This window comes from Brachionichthys hirsutus, chromosome 19, assembly GCF_040956055.1.
Source record: "Brachionichthys hirsutus isolate HB-005 chromosome 19, CSIRO-AGI_Bhir_v1, whole genome shotgun sequence".
NCBI classification, from domain to species: domain Eukaryota; kingdom Metazoa; phylum Chordata; class Actinopteri; order Lophiiformes; family Brachionichthyidae; genus Brachionichthys; species Brachionichthys hirsutus.
The window spans coordinates 633,801-651,538 of NC_090915.1; the positions used below are offsets into that span (position 1 = coordinate 633,801).

The 17,738-nt window shown below is 43.8% G+C and overlaps 1 protein-coding gene across 1 annotated transcript in view; it reads left to right on the plus strand.

The window, feature by feature from the left end:
* The window catches only part of LOC137908775 (transcription factor 4-like), a 181,087-nt gene that overhangs the window by 58,284 nt on the left and 105,065 nt on the right, over nucleotides 1-17,738 (plus strand). The window contains 1 exon segment of the mRNA XM_068753197.1: nucleotides 17,478-17,536. Coding sequence (XP_068609298.1) covers nucleotides 17,478-17,536 — 59 coding nt within the window.

Consider the following 17,738-nt stretch of genomic DNA (forward strand, 5'->3'; position numbering starts at 1 on the left):
CGTGTGCGTGTGCGTGCGTGTGCGTGTGCGTGTGCGTGTGCGTGTGCGTGTGCGTGTGCGTGTGTGTGCATGTGCGTGTGTGTGTGTGTGTGCGTGTGCGTGTGTGTGTGCGTGTGCGTGTGCGTGTGCGTGTGCGTGTGCGTGTGTGTGCATGTGCGTGTGTGTGTGTGTGTGTGTGTGTGTTGGATGATGGCTGCTGATGCTTGCGGCTGTGGGATGAGAGATCATGAAGCACATTCAGCACGAACATGCTCCCAACACACACTGCCTGACACGCACACTGCACACACACACACACACACAGTGCTGTTGTGCCGAGGTCACTTCCGGATAGCTTCATTGACGCGATCTGATTGGTGGATTAAATCTGCTCTTACGGTATACACAGCAGTAGACTGTGAGCTGGTCGTTAGTAAACAGAGAACACCCTGAAATATACAAAGACGATCAACGGACCGCAGCTTCTCTAAAGATGATTGAACTATAAATGTTTTGGATTGAAATAACCAATGACATGGCTGGATTGTGGCCCTGCGATGAACTGGCGGCTTGTCCAGGTGTACCCCGCCTCTCGCCTGTACACATGCTGGGATTGGCTCCAGCGTGACCCGCGGTCGGATTACGGATAAAGCGGTCAAGAAAATGGATGATGGATGGATGGATGATGGATGGATGGATGGATGGATGGATGGATTTTCATTAAAGTCAAGTAAAAGCTTTAGCATCAGAGTCTGGAAGATAATATTTAGTGAATTAAATTGCTGTGAAATACCTCCAGCTGAGATATTCTGCTATTATAGTAACCAGATCTACTTGAAGCTAAAATGGATGCATGGATATTCGGATCTAAAGAAAAAACATTACGGTTTTCATTTAGAAATGTTCCATCAATTTAACAATCTCTATAGACTTCCTGCAACTTTCAGGACAGGTGTTCTTTTCCATGTCCTGAACTGGCTAATCAGCATTCAGTAACAGGATGCAAACCCTGTTACTGAGCAAGTCTGTAGGTGTAGGTGGGCATTCAGAACCATTCATTCAGGCCTCCTTCCAGAGCACCCTGCAGGGGGCGTGAACAGGCTTTAAAGGAGTAGAACACCTTATCAGGTAAAGGGCGCGGCAAATGAAGGCTCATGCTGCTGGTTGTTTATAAGTAAATGTTCATGGCTGCCATATTATCTTGTATTATATCTCCTCCATCTTGGCTGCTTCTTTCCGCTTTGCGGGTGACGGGAGTCGGCCTATCCCAGCTTGCAATGGGCGAGAGGCCGGGGGGGCTCCCTGGGGCCACACAGGGACCGACAACCACTCACACACTACAGACAATCTGGAGTAATCAATGTGGAGTTCTCACACAATGAGAACATACAACCTCCGCACAGATAGGATTTGAACCTGCGGCCTTCTCGCTGTGAGGCGAAAACGCTCTTATTTTATCCTATCGTACTGTATCCTATAACATTACAGAATAGAATATTATTTTATATTATAATATCATATAATAGTATTTTATATTACAATGGAATATAATGTTATATGATATTATATAATGTGATATAATATAACATTATATTATATTATATTATATTATATTTTATTTTATTTTATTTTTGATAATATAATATAATAATACTACGAATAAAACAACAATTGTAACAAAACTTCTCTTCCTCATACTGCTACTATTTACTACTACTACTGCTATTACTACTGCTACTACTACTGCTAAGATGAAGGAGGATGATCATGATGATGATGATTTTAACCCATTAATGATTGCTTGATGATGATCATGATGGTTATCATCGCTGTTGTTCGATTAAAGCCTTCTCCCTGCAGCCAATCAGGGAGCAGATTTATTTACGTTTTTCAAAATAGAGAAACCATCTTTTATGGATATTTCCCTTTCTCCCAGTATGCCTCCGTTATCTCTGGCATTGTTCCCATCAATCATCAGGTTCATTATCAGAAGCAAGACAGAGGAGCTGAATGCAGGAAGAGGATCTCTCCTCTTCCTCCTTCGCTGCTCATCCTTCCTGCCTCCCCTCCGCCGAGTGAAATGAATGAGAAGCAGAAACAAAGGCAGAACAAGCGTCAGTGATTGTGTGTTAATGTGAGAGGCGGCACATCCTTCTGCCGATCGGTGCACGGCTCTGTGTTCTGACGGCGATGAAGTCATCGCTCTGTCCATCTGTCCACTCGTACCCAGTTTGGTGTTCGGAGGATATTTCACAGCTACGCGTTCCAGCTCCACCAAATGGTGCACATGCATTAATGGCGATGAGCAGTTGCACATTTTGACTTTCTGAATTGGACCTTTTGTGTTTTCCACGGCTGGCAACGTGTCCATTCTTGCTCCGTCAACGTTGACGCACATGTCAATCAGATATACATATAATGCATATGTTTTATATTGTGGGCCTCTCCTGGAGAGGATTTGTTTTAGGTGATGGTCATTTTGCAAACATTGTAATTGAACCACATTTTACACGATTTAGCAATAACAACAATCGTATCTTTGCCCTTTGAATCCCTTTTTCTGCTCCATGTCGATGAGACAAGCTGTGGTTTGTTCCCTCTCACGGCTGCAGCAGCGTTTGAGCCTGCCGCTGCTGCATTCTGTGGGTCGGATACTCAAACGTGACGTTAGAAAGTTGCAAAAGTGTGTTTCATCTCACTTTTGCACACCATCAACCAAAACTCTGCGTTCGTTTGTCCATCAGTGTTCGGTTGCCATGTTTGCTCATGATGTCTAGAGTCGTGCGTCTGAATTGAGTACTCCTATTGGCTCTGGTGGGTGCGGTCATAACCAATCAATGTGTCCGATACAGATGTGCGCCTGTGGATTGGACAGCAGCTATGTAAAACAGACAGAGCTGGAGACGAGGCCGATACTCCCGTGTGTGTGTGTGTGGACAGGAACGTGTCTCATGTCAGAAATAAATGACGTGTAAGGCATTGTGGGTAAACCGGCGCACCTGATCAGATAAATAGATCAGATAAAATAACCTGCAAGTTCTGAAGTATGTTTGATGGGGTCCAGCATGATGTCATCATTTCTACTGGCCATATTTACTGGTGTTAGTGGGATAACATTATTATTTCGGATGAATGAATGAATAATAGACAAATTTATGTTTCTCTTCTTTTTTAAATAATCTAAACTAATATAGAAGAACAAATCCTAAATCCTAAATCCTCTCCTCTCCTCTCCTCTCCCCTCCTCTCCTCTCCTCTCCTCTCCTCTCCTCTCCTCTCCTCTCCTCTCCTCTCCTCTCCTCTCCTCTCCTCTCCTCTCCTCTCCTCTCCTCGCAGCTGTGTTCCCTTTTCCCTCCAGCTGTTGCCAACCAATCACCTTCTTCCCCAGTACACACACACACACACACACACACACACACAGACACACACACAGTATAATTATAGGAGACGGGGAGCTGGCTGGGGATCTGTTTGAGCACATGAATAAATGAGAAAAGAAGAATTTACATAAAGAACCCAAAAAGAGGTGATCAATCAGACACAATTGATTACTAAATTCATTGATAATTCTTTATCATCCTACTTGACATATTTCTATGAACAATTTGTTTGAATCTGATTAATTGCGAAAATTAAACAAGCCCCCATATTTTAACCTCAGTATGTTAGAAAATAGTTCATCATTTAGCAATGAGTCCAGCGACCTTTTAATCTAATAATAATAATACTACATTTTATTTATAACGCACTTTATATGACACGGAACCTCAAATGCCACATGGTAAAATAAAACAAGTTACAAAACAAAGTAAGCATCAATAAAAATAGAAATAGGCAAGGCATAAAAAACAGACCTAAGAAATTACGGAAACTAAAATGTTCTAAAAAGGTAGATTTGACGTCCAGGTTTAAAATGAATTGACTGAGGTGCTCTCAATTGATCGGGGAGGGAATTCCACAGAGTCGGGGCTGTATGGCAGAAAGGCATATTTTTTATTGATTAGGGACATTTTTTGCAAATGTATTACATTTTTAAACAAAACAGAAAGCAGTCGATCATTTATTTAAATCAATAAATATAATAATGTCAAGAAATAATTAATTCCTGCTCTTTTCAACACGTTTATTATTTGATAAAACCTCCAATAAATGTCAAAAGCATATAATAAAAGTTGATCAATAACACAAATTATGATGGGGCAGCAAAAGGTTTTAAATAAAGACAGACCTGAAGGCAAGAAGAAGTGCAACAAGCAACTTTCCCTCTCCATCGCTGCCTTCATGTACCCCCGTTCGTTGGTTTCCATGGCAGCAGACGAGGGTTAAAATGGCAGCTTTTCCTCCTTGTCCCACGCTTCCAGGGCAGTGCCATGTGAACGCCGCGCCGTGGGGCAGGTTCCAGGCCACACACTGAAAGCCTTCATGGGTAGTCCAGGCCAGTGTCTCATTCGTTGTCATGGCGTCATCGACCCCATGATCTGTAGGTCGCGAATGAACGTTCTCTGCCTTTTAAATTGTTGGCGAGATTTAAAAAAGCCACTTTTAGCGCCCAGTTTTCACAGAACGTGAGTTTCATTGGACGCAGCTTCAAGCTTTCATAAGAGACCGTCTCAGATAGTCCGGGATCATTGCAGCAATGGCTGCTGGGAAAGACTGATTTTATTTCATTCAGAATCTTAGAGCTGCTCGCCCTCATCTTAACGGCTGACCTGTGGTCAGCGTGTTTCGCCTCATCAAGGCCGCAGCGCAGAGTTTCTCTTCTACAACTTTTAATATTTCCGTTCTTGTCTGATAAAAAGCAGGTGGCGGCCGTGTCATCGTTTAGGCTCGTCTCTCCTCCCATCTATTCCCTCCCTCCTCTTCTCTCGCGTGTCGGGCGGGGCTTGCCCTGCTGTGATGATCGCCTGCTCCTGAGCGGTGTGTGTGTGTGTGTGTGTGTGTGTGTGTGCGGGAGCAGAGCTGTGCTTATCCCGCAGCCCGGTGGTCACGCTGAAATGGCACGGCGCACATCAGCGACGGGATGGAGCGACGCCCTCCAGGTGTTGAAACGCCACCACATTGTCTAAATGCAGGCGTCAAGTTAGGAGTCCGGGGGGAGAGAGAGGATGTATGGGTCTGTCAGGGCTGGCAGGGGAGGGGAAACGGGGGAGGGGGAGGAGCAGGAGGATATTATATATATTCAGCTGTGACAGAACCAATCAATCGATCGGAGCCAGCTCGTCCTCTGCAAACGAAGAATCTGACCAACTGTCAAATAATTAGAACAAGAATGAGCGGAGGTTTTACACGACTCCACAGTTTTCAGAACAGTTCATATGCCAGTAAAATCGGCTTTCTGTCTCAGACGGGTCAGAACAAGTACAGGAAGTTGATTTGTGTTGATGGAACGAGCTCAATAGACCCAACAGAACTGGATTTGTGAGTCCAACGTAAAGGGAATAAAACAAGACAAACGTCTGAAAGAAAGGGGAAAGAAAAAAGGGTGGGGGGGGGGGGGGGGGGGGGGGCGGAGGAGGAGGAGAAGTCATCAGAGCCAGACAGCCATGACAGTGACAGGACAGGAGAAAATCAGAGTGTGATGCTGAACCACAGGATCCTTTGACCTCTGACCCCTCCAGTCTGACAGCACCTGACCCACCATCCATCTCCCCTCGGTCCACCCTCCTCCTCCTCCTCTTCCTCCAGCAGACAGACACTGAGACTGTTTCTATGACTGGAGATATCATCGACTTCTGCGCTCATCATGCAGACAGAAAGATAATCATCAATCATTTGAATAATTATTGCTGTTCTTACCCAATCAGCACTGACACCCGTTTACCGAGACGCAGACGATTGATCGATTAGTGAAACGGCCTGAGACCGTGTGAAGCGGCATTTATTGACTGATTGATGGCAACAGGCATGAAAGGGTTAAGTTGCCTTTATTCTGGAGGTGCTAGTGGCTCGTCCGAGATTCAGACGTCGTCTTTTTAGACCATGAAAATGAGGCACGCTGGTGTTAAACATGCGCTTTGTTCCCCGCCTTGTTCCCGTGCGACATCAAAAACAACTTGTGAGCCTGAACGTCTTTATTTGGGCGTGCCGCGGCGCTCTTGCTGCTCATTGTGCTGCACTTTAATACGTCCATATTGTGCTGCTAATTCAGAATTTCACACCTTTTCTCTCGCCGCTGCCGCGTCTCTTTGTCTCCCCGCGTCATTTTCCCGCCGCCTCAACCCGAGCACAAGAGGAGACGTGTTAAATCCACCTCTAAGAACCTTTTTAATTCAACATTAGCGGTCGAACAATGCCCCCAACGCAGTTTGCAGCCGCCGTTGTTGCATCCTGCCTTTGTTTGCCATGCGGTGAAATATTGTTCCATCGATAATGGACTCCAAACACGGAGACGGGCTTTAGTTTGAGCTAATCCTGAATGTTTTTCGCTGTGTTTTATTGTCTCGGGAGCGTAATTGGAGTATGTTGTTCCCCTTCATTTGTTCTAGGCTTTAGGAGGAACGTGGGCTCCGTGCCTCGTGGATGTGACTCCACAAGCTATTGTGTCCGAGGGGTTTTTTGTGGAAGTGTTGCCTGAAAATCCTCAAGACAAAGACAGCAGATATGCAAATGTAAAATCTAGAACCCCAAAAAACAAAAAGCTTCATCCGCCAAAAAGCTCTTCCTGCCACACGTACTGAAGGAGGACGAGAGGGTGAAGGTGTCCTGTCCAAACCAGAACAGACAAATCACGTCAACCAGGTGGATCCACGGAACCCGGTGAGGTGATTCAGGTGCAACACCCCCCCCCCCCCCCCCCCCCATCAGATCAGAGTGACATAAATTCACGCGAACGCCGCCAAATCGAGTCAGACCCCAACCAAAGTAAACGGCGTGCCACGGAGCGGGAAAAGAGAAGGAAGGGTGTGGGGGGGGGGGGATTTGGGGCTCTAATGCCAGCCTTATGCGTCTTTTAGTCGTTTTCGCCGTCGGGGCTTGGCACCGGCACGCCGTTGTCAGCACGCCAACAAAAATCTGCAGTGCCTGCCGCATTTCAGCAGCCCTGTTTTGTCTGAGAACAACGCACACACACACACTCACACGCACACACACACACACACACGCACACACACACACACGCACACACACACACACTCACACACACACACACTCACACACACACACACACACACACACACACACGCACACACGCACACACACTCACACACACACACACACACTCACACACACACACACTCACACACACACACACACACACACACACACACACACACACACACACACACACACACACACACACACAAATCTCCAACGTTTTCACCCAAAGCAAAGGATGCTTTCCGCTCAGGAATATTCCGCTCCGTCGGGCTCCGGTTGGAGTCCCGCTGTTCACACGGTTTGTTGACGTGGCCCCGTTAGTCGCCTCGTGGTTGTTGTTGCTGTTTGTGTTATTTTTCTATTGATCCCTGGGTGGGGGAGGGCTGGATGAGAGTGTTTGATCTGATGGGGGCCGAAGAGTGGGGAATGGTGAAGGTGAGGAAGGTGGGGCGCCATTCTTTGGGTCTCATTCAAATGAAGTCGGAACAAGTGTCATGGCCGCCCCAGAATTTGAATTCATTGACTTCACAGCCGCATGACAAAATATCCATAAAAACATCTTGTGCGTGTTTATATTTATTTTTCCTTCCATCACAGATCGGATTCATGAATCTTCTTCTGAAGGTCAAGTCCGTTGAGTTTTTCAGATTCATTACGAAAAAATGTGGGATTGTGGAGATAAAATAGTTAAATTAATCAGTAGTAGAATGAATATTGGGAATATATATCTATACTTCCTTATAAAAATATCTATATTTACATTTAAATGATGTTACTTGACTGAAGGAAATGTTCAAAGGAATTTTTATTATTATTATTTTGACTCTCCTTCAAAATATGCTAAATTGCCAACTCAGAGCCGGTTTGAAGATAGTTAATAGTTAGTTTGGGATTAGCTTGAGGGTTTGTGCAAGACACAAAACAACCTGTAAGCATTTTGTTTTTCCGATGACGAGGAAATCGGCCCTGGAACATGTATGTTTTCGCCGGATGACTGTTTAACAGCCGGCTTGTTTCAGCGCCTGATTTTCAGAGATTGAAACAAATGATCTTTTCTTTCAGCTTGAAGACTTTATGATTTTAGTTTTGATGTTGATGTTGTTTTTGTTTAACGCACCATTGAAGCTGTGTACAGTAGTCCCTCGATATAATGCGGTTCATCTTCCGCGACTTCGCTGCTTCGCGGAGTTTTATATCCAATTTTTCAGATTTTATTTTTTGCACTTGAACGCGCCTTGAAGCGGTGCAAGGACGAAGGCGCGGTCGGAGGAACTGTGAAATACGCGCGAGTCGCTATTAATCACTTCTCATGTGTTCAACCTCGTAGGTTGATCATTAAAATTAAATTCATTATTTCTAAAAGCTATCATGTTTATTTGTTAAGCGTTTGTTTTATTCTCTGTGTAAAAAGAGGCTTTTATTTTGTAGGAGCATAAACGTCACGTCCCTTTTGGGTTTTGTTTCTTCCTGTTGATACATGTAGCCGTTCCGCTGTGCTAAGCTATCCAGTAAAGCAGCATGAGAGGCTAAAGACAGCACGAGTAGAATATTTGTTCTTCTGCACTCCAAGCGGCTCTTTCCTCGACCTGCACGCCTTAACATTATTAACAGGAAAACGTTTACTGTACGTACTATATATTTATATTTCTCAAACAAATGTTTAGTTCTGAAAAGGTTTTGATCTTTGGTTTCATTCTATAATACTGAAACAATCTATTTAGATTAATGCCTGCCTGTTAAACGTGTATAAAGTGTGTGGTGAGGGGTTTTACAGCCTTAAAACATTTATGTACATGTATAATAATAAAAAAATAAAGATCACTACATTGCGGATTTCACTTATTGCGGGTTGTTTTTGGAACGTAAATGAGGGACTACTGTACTTGTTTTCTTGCAAGCCTGTGTGGGCTGGAAACGACAGATTGCTGCGATAAACCAAACAAAATCTACAAATCAAGCGCCTTCATAATAATACGTTATCATTTTAATTTATTTATTTATGTGATGTAGATTCCACTTTAGTGCTTTGCTCACATTTTTACAGAAATTCTTAAAATCCTTTTTTAAACAAAATTATCTAATTAAAAAAAAAGATGTATTAACAATAATCTTGATGTATCAAAACCTCACCAGGGTTTCGAATCCATGTTTTTTTACTGACTATTTGATTGGACTGGAAGTGTAATTACACCAAAAAATACACAAATATATAACTTAAAATAATATAACAATAAATGGTTTTCTGTAGCCACGGGGAGAGGCAAATGAAGGATTTTAAAATGTAGTTATTGTAATTTATTTACTGATGCTTACGAAACTTTGCAAATGGGCGGGGCTTAGGCTAATCTAACTAAGCACACAAGATTGTGTTCTTTTTCTTTTTCTTTAGTCTAGTTGCCGCTGGAATTTCTTTGGGTTAAATTCCATGCTGAGTTCAGATTCTGTAATTCAGGACGAATAGTAAATAAGCCAGTAGATGCTGGCGGACCAGAATGCACTGCAGCTTTAGGATGCACTTCACCAAGACATTTAACTCCCACAGCGCCATCAAGTTTGCATCGTCATCATAAACATTTGGAATTTAAGAAAACACCAATAGAACATTATTTAGTAATAACCTGATTACTACACAATGGTTTCTTATCTGTTCCCTAATAAAGCAGAAACTGTGTGTGTCACATCCATCAAATTTACAATCAGAAAAACACACCTTGCGACACAATTTTAAGAACCGTCCTTGTGTGTCTTTAAGAAAAAAAAATGTCAAGATGAATTTCAATGAGGATTGAAATATATTTTTTCATGTATAAAAGCAAGCAACCCTCAAACATAAAGAATAACCCATGAAGGATTGAAAGGTCAATAAAGTTGGGGTCCAATCAGCAGCTCCGATGTGGCTGGAGGTGGAGGCCGACAGATGTGAGCTGGATGCTGCGTCTCTTGAGTCGTTCTCGTCCCTCGTATACGTTCATCTGTCGTTTGATGTATTCACTCGCTGCCGTGCCAAGAATCCGCCGCCTGCTGGGACAGAAGGACTCATCGGCCATCGTCTGTTAAATTAATGCTGATCCCCGAAAACGCTGCGCCTCACACGGGAAGACGAGCCCATGAATACACACGGAGATCAATTCACATTCGGTGCTGGTGGGATCATGCACAGTGCGTGTGTGTGTGTGTGTGTGTGTGTCAGTACCTTTCAGACTTTGTAGAAACCTTTGGATCGGTGCCCGGCAGTGTCATGGAAACGCTTGAATCGCTCAGAATGATTCATGTCTGCACAGTGGAACCCTCCCCCATCAACACACACACACAGAATGCAGGAAGAGGGAGTTTACTCCATCTTCTATCCATCTTTGCCCCCCCCCCCTTCCCACTTCACTTTCTCGTCTCTGTTCTCGTTCTTCTCCCTCGCCGTCCATGCTGTTCGTCGCGTACTTTATGAAAATGGACTCTTTATGGACGTCACAGCAGGTCTCGTCTTCCGCGTGTCTCCTGTCACGCGGAGAAAGACTCGGCTCTCTGAAAGGGCGGCTTTGGACCGAGTACAGCTCCGCCGTGCTGCGTCCTTTCTCAGCGTCGGCCCCTCGCAGCAGCCACATCGTCCTCCATGTCTAAATCTCAAATAGCGTCAAAGTGAGGAAGCTTGATCAGACGGAAAACAATATGACAGGAAACAAAAGCAATCAAAGGCATTGATGCTCAGCCGATCAATACCTTTTGGCGTCGGAACCCAAATGAAAGATAAATAACACAATGAAGAATGTAAAATATATACATCTATATGTGTGTGTAAAAAGAGATTATGGGGGGTTTCAGTGATTTTAGAACAACTATATTTTCTGTTTTACACACACACACATGCACACACACACACACGGATAATAATGAATTGTGAGTTCAGATATTATCAATTATCACTTTGTTGTATTTTAATGCGCTTAAATTTGACCACTAACATAATTCCTAAATAAATAATTAATTAAAATAGTTTCCTTCTCTGTGTATATGTAATAATGTGTAGGTATGTGTGTGGATACACATATGTATACAGTAGTCCCTCATTTACGTTCTAAAAATAACCCGCAATAAGTGAAATCCGCAATGTAGTGATCTTTATTTTTAATTATTATACATGTACATAAATGTTTTAAGGCTGTAAATCCCCTCACCACACACTTTATACACGTTTAACAGGCAGGCATTAATCTAAATAGATTGTTTCAGTATTATAGAATGAAACCAAAGATCAAAACCTTTTCAGAACTAAACATTTGTTTGAGAAATATAAATATATAGTACGTACAGTAAACGTTTTCCTGTTAATAATGTTAAGGCGTGCAGGTCGAGGAAAGAGCCGCTTGGAGTGCAGAAGAACAAATATTCTACTCGTGCTGTCTTTAGCCTCTCATGCTGCTTTATTGGATAGCTTAGCACAGCGGAACGGCAGCGGCTACATGTATCAACAGGAAGAAACAAAACCCAAAAGGGACGTGACGTTTATGCTCCTACAAAATAAAAGCCTCTTTTTACACAGAGAAGAAGAGCGCTATTAAACAAACGCTTAACAAATAAACATGATAGCTTTTAGAAATAACAAATTTAATTTTAACACATGAGAAATTATTTATAGCGATTTCACAGTTCCTCCGACCGCGCCCCTTCGTCCTTGCACCGCTTCAAGGCGCGTTCAAGTGCAAAAAAGAAAATCTGAAAAATTGCATTAAAACACTCTGCGAAGCAGCGCAGTCACAGAAGATGAACCGCATTATATCGAGACTACTGTATATATATATTTTTGTTGTTGTTGTAGTTGTCCTGTTTCTTGTTGATATTCTTTCAATTTTTGTAAATTTGAAAAATACAAATAAAAAGTTAAAAACAAAAAACAAAAAAGAGTTTCCTTCTCTCCTTTGGTCCACCTGTTTTTCATTCTGCCCCTCCTCCTTGTCCTTCTTCTTCTTCTTGTTACAGCCACTCTTGATGTAGTCAGCTTGTAGCGCGGCCGCTAATGAAACGTTATTAAACTAATTAAGATGAGCAATACTTGGGAGAATTCATTAAGCTGGCGCTAACACTGTAGCCGTGCATTGATCAGAAGCTATTACTGCATTGTTTGCTGTTTACTCGAGTCTTCGTGTACTAATAATCGTCTTCCTTCCTGCTGGCTGGCACTGAAAAGATGGAAGCTTCTACTCTCCTTGTTTATTTTCTTTTGAAGTTTTTATCCAAAGCCGCCATCTTTCCAGTGTTTTGTTAGCATAAAGCATGTCCTCCCTCACTACGTCCATGTCTCTTCTCCTGGGTCGTCCTCTAGTCCTGTCCTTTGCATCGTCCTCCCCAACACCAGCCACTCTCATGTCCTCCCTCACTGCGTCCATGTCTCTTCTCCTGGGTCGTCCTCTAGTCCTGTTCCCTGCAGTTCCATCCTCAGCATCCTTCTACCGATATAGTCCCTGTCTCTCCTCTGGACATGTCCAAACCATCAAAGTCTGGTCTCTCTGACCTTGTCTCCAAAATGTCTAACCTTCACTGTCCCTCTTATTGTCTCATTTCTAATCCTGTCCAACCTGGACACTCCCAAAGAGAACCTCAGCATCTTCATCTCCTCCACTTCTAGCTCCGCCTCCTGTCTTTTCCTCAGAGACACTGTCTCTAAGCCGTCCATCATGGCTGTCCTCACCACTGTCTCTAAGCCGTCCATCATGTCTGTCCTCACCACTGTCTCTAAGCCATCCATCGTGTCTGTCCTCACCACTGTCTCTAAGCCGTCCATCATGGCTGTCCTCACCACTGTCTCTAAGCCGTCCATCATGGCTGTCCTCACCACTGTCTTGTAGACCTGTCCCTTCGTCCTATCACAGAGCACACCTGATACTTTCCTCCCCCCGATTCTTCTCCTCCTTTCCACATTCTCTCCATCGCTCTGCTCTGTTGACCCGAGGTACCTGAAGTCCTCTCCCTCACATGACTATAAATTTCATTCCAAATTTCACTGCAGTAAATTCCCTTGAAGATCAAATCGACTCTGGCCTGTACTACTTTGAGAATAAAGCATCGACCGCTGTTAAAGCTGTTCGTCTTTACTCTCTGTCTGAGTTCCGTCAGTCCATTCATGGTCCTTGTCTGTGACCAAACCTAAAGCAGCAGGTGTTCACAGGCAAGACCAGGTAAATTCAGTAATCTTTATCAATTCTCATTGTCTTGCTTCCTCCAGCCTGTAATGGATCTTGTCTATCCGTTTTGTGGATTAGGGGGGTTTAGTAATCCTGGTTCACCGGCTTCTCCCGGGGCTTCGGTTGCTTAGGCTCAGGTTCAACATTGACATTTTCCTTTTTTGCTTCAGGTTTCAGGGCTCTTTTAAGGAAGCTCTTATTTTTTGGGGGGTGGATTTGAAGGCAGCATTTAGCGCGTTATTATTCGTGGTTCCTGGAACCCTTTAAGGTTGTTCTAATTATGTTACAAGGATCAACAGCTTTTTCCTAATTGTGACACTTTTAATCCCTGTTGCGAGCTACTGATGGCTTCATCTGATTAAATCGACCTCATTCGCACCACTTTATGGATAAGTTGTTAGGAGGTTCATTAGTTTGTTATTTCAGGGTTAGACACAAAAAAATGTCAAAAACGCGGTTTTGTTCTTGACGTTTGAGATGTCTGGATGTGCTCCGGGTCCAGAACGAAGCACGTTGGATGTTTTATTCTTAGCAGCCTTGGTGAAGGTGTTTTCTTTAAAGATTCCCCAAATGATCGTCCTGCTATTTTGAGTTGTTTTCTGGAAAGTTCTTTCAGTACAAATGATAAATTGCTGATTGAAACTATGAAATGACTCAGATTAAATCCACTGTATAAAACCTTCCTAAAGAATTCGGCTGTGTAGAAAGCAGAGGCCCAGGAGTGGCGAGGTTCTGGCTTCAAATCCGAAGGAGCGTGACGGCACGCTGTGCTAAACAGATTGAGAAATGAAAATGCTGTAGCCGTGTTCTGGGTTGTTCGTGGGGATGCTGAACGCATTTTGAAATGATCTCTGCCAAGGAGGTTAAGTGTCTGTCATGAAGATTTCACAAAAAAGTACTCGACAGATTTTCCTGAAACTTGGTGGCAGCGACTTGCCATTAAATCTTGGAGTGGATCTGGACTTCCAGAATGTTCTTTTCTTTTTCTTTTTTTCTCTTTTTTCACGTTGAAAACATTGAACATTTCAGTTCCCCCCACCCCCATACACGCACACACACTATTTACATCCATTACACATTTATTATCGTTTGAATTTTGATGAAGCTTGGTAGCAGGGTTTTGCATTGTCCCAAAGAATTGCAGTCACAATATAGACCTATTTAGGTCTCGTTATTCAGGGCCTTGTTTGCAAACTGAAACTAAAATTGGGTTTAACGTGTGAGCAGAATCCATCTTTTTGGGGTTTTTGACCCATCGTAAATTCCCTTTATTCTCAATGAGCATCTTCTTCTGCCTCTCTGATTTCTTTCACCTCTTTGGGGTTACTATTTTATTTAGATTGGTGGCTACGTATGAAAGTCTGCATCTTATCTGAAAAATTAAAGGTCACATATGATACCCTTTTTAATGCAGTTCTAAAACACTTACATGAAATATCTGTGCCAGTCTTTGGCCTTATAGCAAGACGTTGGTGTCTTTAAAGACACCTGCTGACAGAAAGCCAGCGTTATCAGACATCGCAGATCTAATGATTCAGAAATCAGACAGTGTCCATTTCCCTGTGTGTGTGTGTCTCCATTGACGGCGTACCGTGACAGCGTGCGTATCCTGCAGTTGATCCTTCCCATGTGTGTGTGTGTGTGTAATACATGAGCTCGGCCTGCAGAGAGCGTGGAGGTTAAAAGGTTGCCATATTTGGACAAAATAAAATAACATGGATTATACAGCTGTGAGTTACCCCCGTTAGCATTTTATTTCCGTCGTAGCTGTAGCACATGAATTGTAGCGTCCCGTAGGGCTAACGAGCAGAGAAGACCCCGAACACGCGCAGACAGAGCCAGGAAACAGAATAGAGAACAAAAAACACTCTAAAACGGTACTGAGGGGTGGACGGGCTGGAACGTCCGGTAAGAGAAAACACAAAATCACAGCCAAACAAAAGTGCAAAAACACGTTCACGTACCAACGGCAGAGAACGGAACGGCATCACAAAAAAGAGCAGGGACAGGAACGGGAAACAGGAGCAGATCGGAGGGGACAGGAAACAAGCACGGGAGACATCCGGGTGATCTGGTAACCGGAGAACTGGTGACCAAGGGATTATAAGCAGTTGGGTAATGACGATGGATTACAGGTGTGCCCGCTCTGCTCTGCCGCTCCGTTCTGTGCCACGCCCACTGCCAAGAGAGAGGCAGAGAGGAGAATGAATGAAATCAAACAACTCAGAACCCCAACATGAATACGTTGCAGTACATTACAATCATTAACAGTTTCTGTTTGCCTTCATCAATTAGCTAGTCTCTGCTCATTGGTTGAAGTATTTGGTAATCATTACCAGATCACGCTTCTGTAAAACCTCGTGGTTAAATCTAATTCTTGTATTCATCTCAGTGATATTTATTGGGTGTGACTCCACTTTCCAAGTGAAGAAAAAGTTCATTGTTTCATTGGTTGGGATTATTACTCATCCAACTCTTTTTCCATACAAATGATTTACTGCCTGCATTCATGAGGATCAAATGTTTTTAATTGTATATATATGTATATACAGTATATATATATATGTGTGTATATGTATGTTGGACATCTCTGAGAATGTGCATCCATGGCAGCATGTGTGTGTGTGTGTGTGTGGGGGGGGGGGGGTTGTATATGTGCCAGAATGGTCCAGCTGGCATCAGTCGTGGCTGAGGCCGCTGTATTGGTCACATCCAGAGACACACACACACACACGCACACACACACGCACACACACGCACACACACACACACACACACACACAAAGCGACCGCTTTCCGATTGTGAACGGCTGTAATTATCAGCCTCCTCTGCATGGACGCCCACGCTGGCACGCATTCAGCGCTGGTCTATGCGGGCCTGATTCCAGCCCTTCTATTTCAGCGCATGCGGCTGCACCGACCGCAGAAAGTAACGACACACTATTTAGACTGGCTGCAGATTTAAGGTTTTATCCAAGACGATGGTCTGTGTGGTAAAAATCGGATCGGGGCGGTCCCGCGGCTCGGAGGAGAGGAAATTAGCTTTGTTGTCTCTGGTGATCGGCGCATCGTCGGAATTCAGACACACTTCACAGCGAGACACGCAAGGGTTTGTGTGTTCAAACGACAACGGCTTACCTGCCAAGGAGGCCTCACCTTCCTGTCACGCACTGATGTCTGATTTCTAATAATATGCTTCAACATATTTGACCAAAGATCTTCTGTAAAGACAGTCGGATAGATGAGAATGTCTTTTTTCCTCACATCCTTTGAAGTTGTCTGTCGTTTATTCACAGGATAACCTGATTTAGCATCATTTCAAGATCAAAATTCAGCAACAAATAAAAAGACAGAGGCGTTTGGATTTTTACTACTATTTTACTTTTACATTTAATTCAATTCTTTATTCAATTTATTCAGTTAACAATGATGTTTAAATTTATTTAATCAGATTAACAAAACGGCACTATTTCAGATTATTAGAAAGAAAATGCTGTTTTGGATCTCCGGGGGGGTCAAAGGAGTCGAACTGTGACAGAAGTTGAGCTCACGTGAAGCGAGAGGAGGAATCTGGATCGTCCCGCTGCCGACTGTAATCCCAGACAAACATTCTTGGTGTCTTGATCTTTCTGAATCCATCCTGAAAGACCCCGTCTCGTTGTTGATTGTTTCGTCAGCGTGCAAAAGAGCCAGATCTACACCCACGAGGAACTGGAGAGTGGAAGCGTTGTATTTGTTGCGTTGCGCCGTGCATAAAGCGTCTTTGTTCTTTGCGTAGGGATCCATGCTTCCCCGTTTCGTGGGACACAGAACACACGGCGTGACTCTCATCTCGCAGGCTGGCTTCGGTTGTCTTCTGAATAAAAGTATGAAGGACGGAATGATGAACACAAACCATCAGATGCCACTGAAGTTTGATCAGGAGCGAATGTTAGACATGTAAATGAGCGAGAGTTGATTTCATGATAAAGCCGTCAGTCGGTGTTTATGTTCAATGGACTTCACAGGAACCGCCGCTGGGCGTTAACTGGTTCAGCTCGGCAGGGACGGACGGATTTGTGTTTCAGGAAGTGACTGATGATGAATGACGCAATAAATATGTAGTATTTCTGCATTATGTTGTGTATCTGTCGCCCCCTTTGTTGTGAATGGATTGATCTATATTCTAACCTGCCTTACGTTATGGCGCCCTCTAACTCCCTCCTCTCTCCTCTCCATCGCCCCCTGCAGGTAAAACAGAGAGGAGCTCGTACTCGTACAGCAGGGAGTCCAACCCGCACTGCCACCAGGTCAGTCCAACCGCAGACGAATGGCAGAGTGAATGGTCAGTGCTGATCTCAGGTCAGTGCTGATCTGAGGTCAGTGTTGATCCGAGGTCTGCTGATCTGAGGTCAGTGCTGATCTGAGGTCAGTGTTGATCCGAGGTCAGTGTTGATCCGAGGTCAGTGTTGATCTGAGGTCAGTGCTGATCTGAGGTCAGTGTTGATCCGA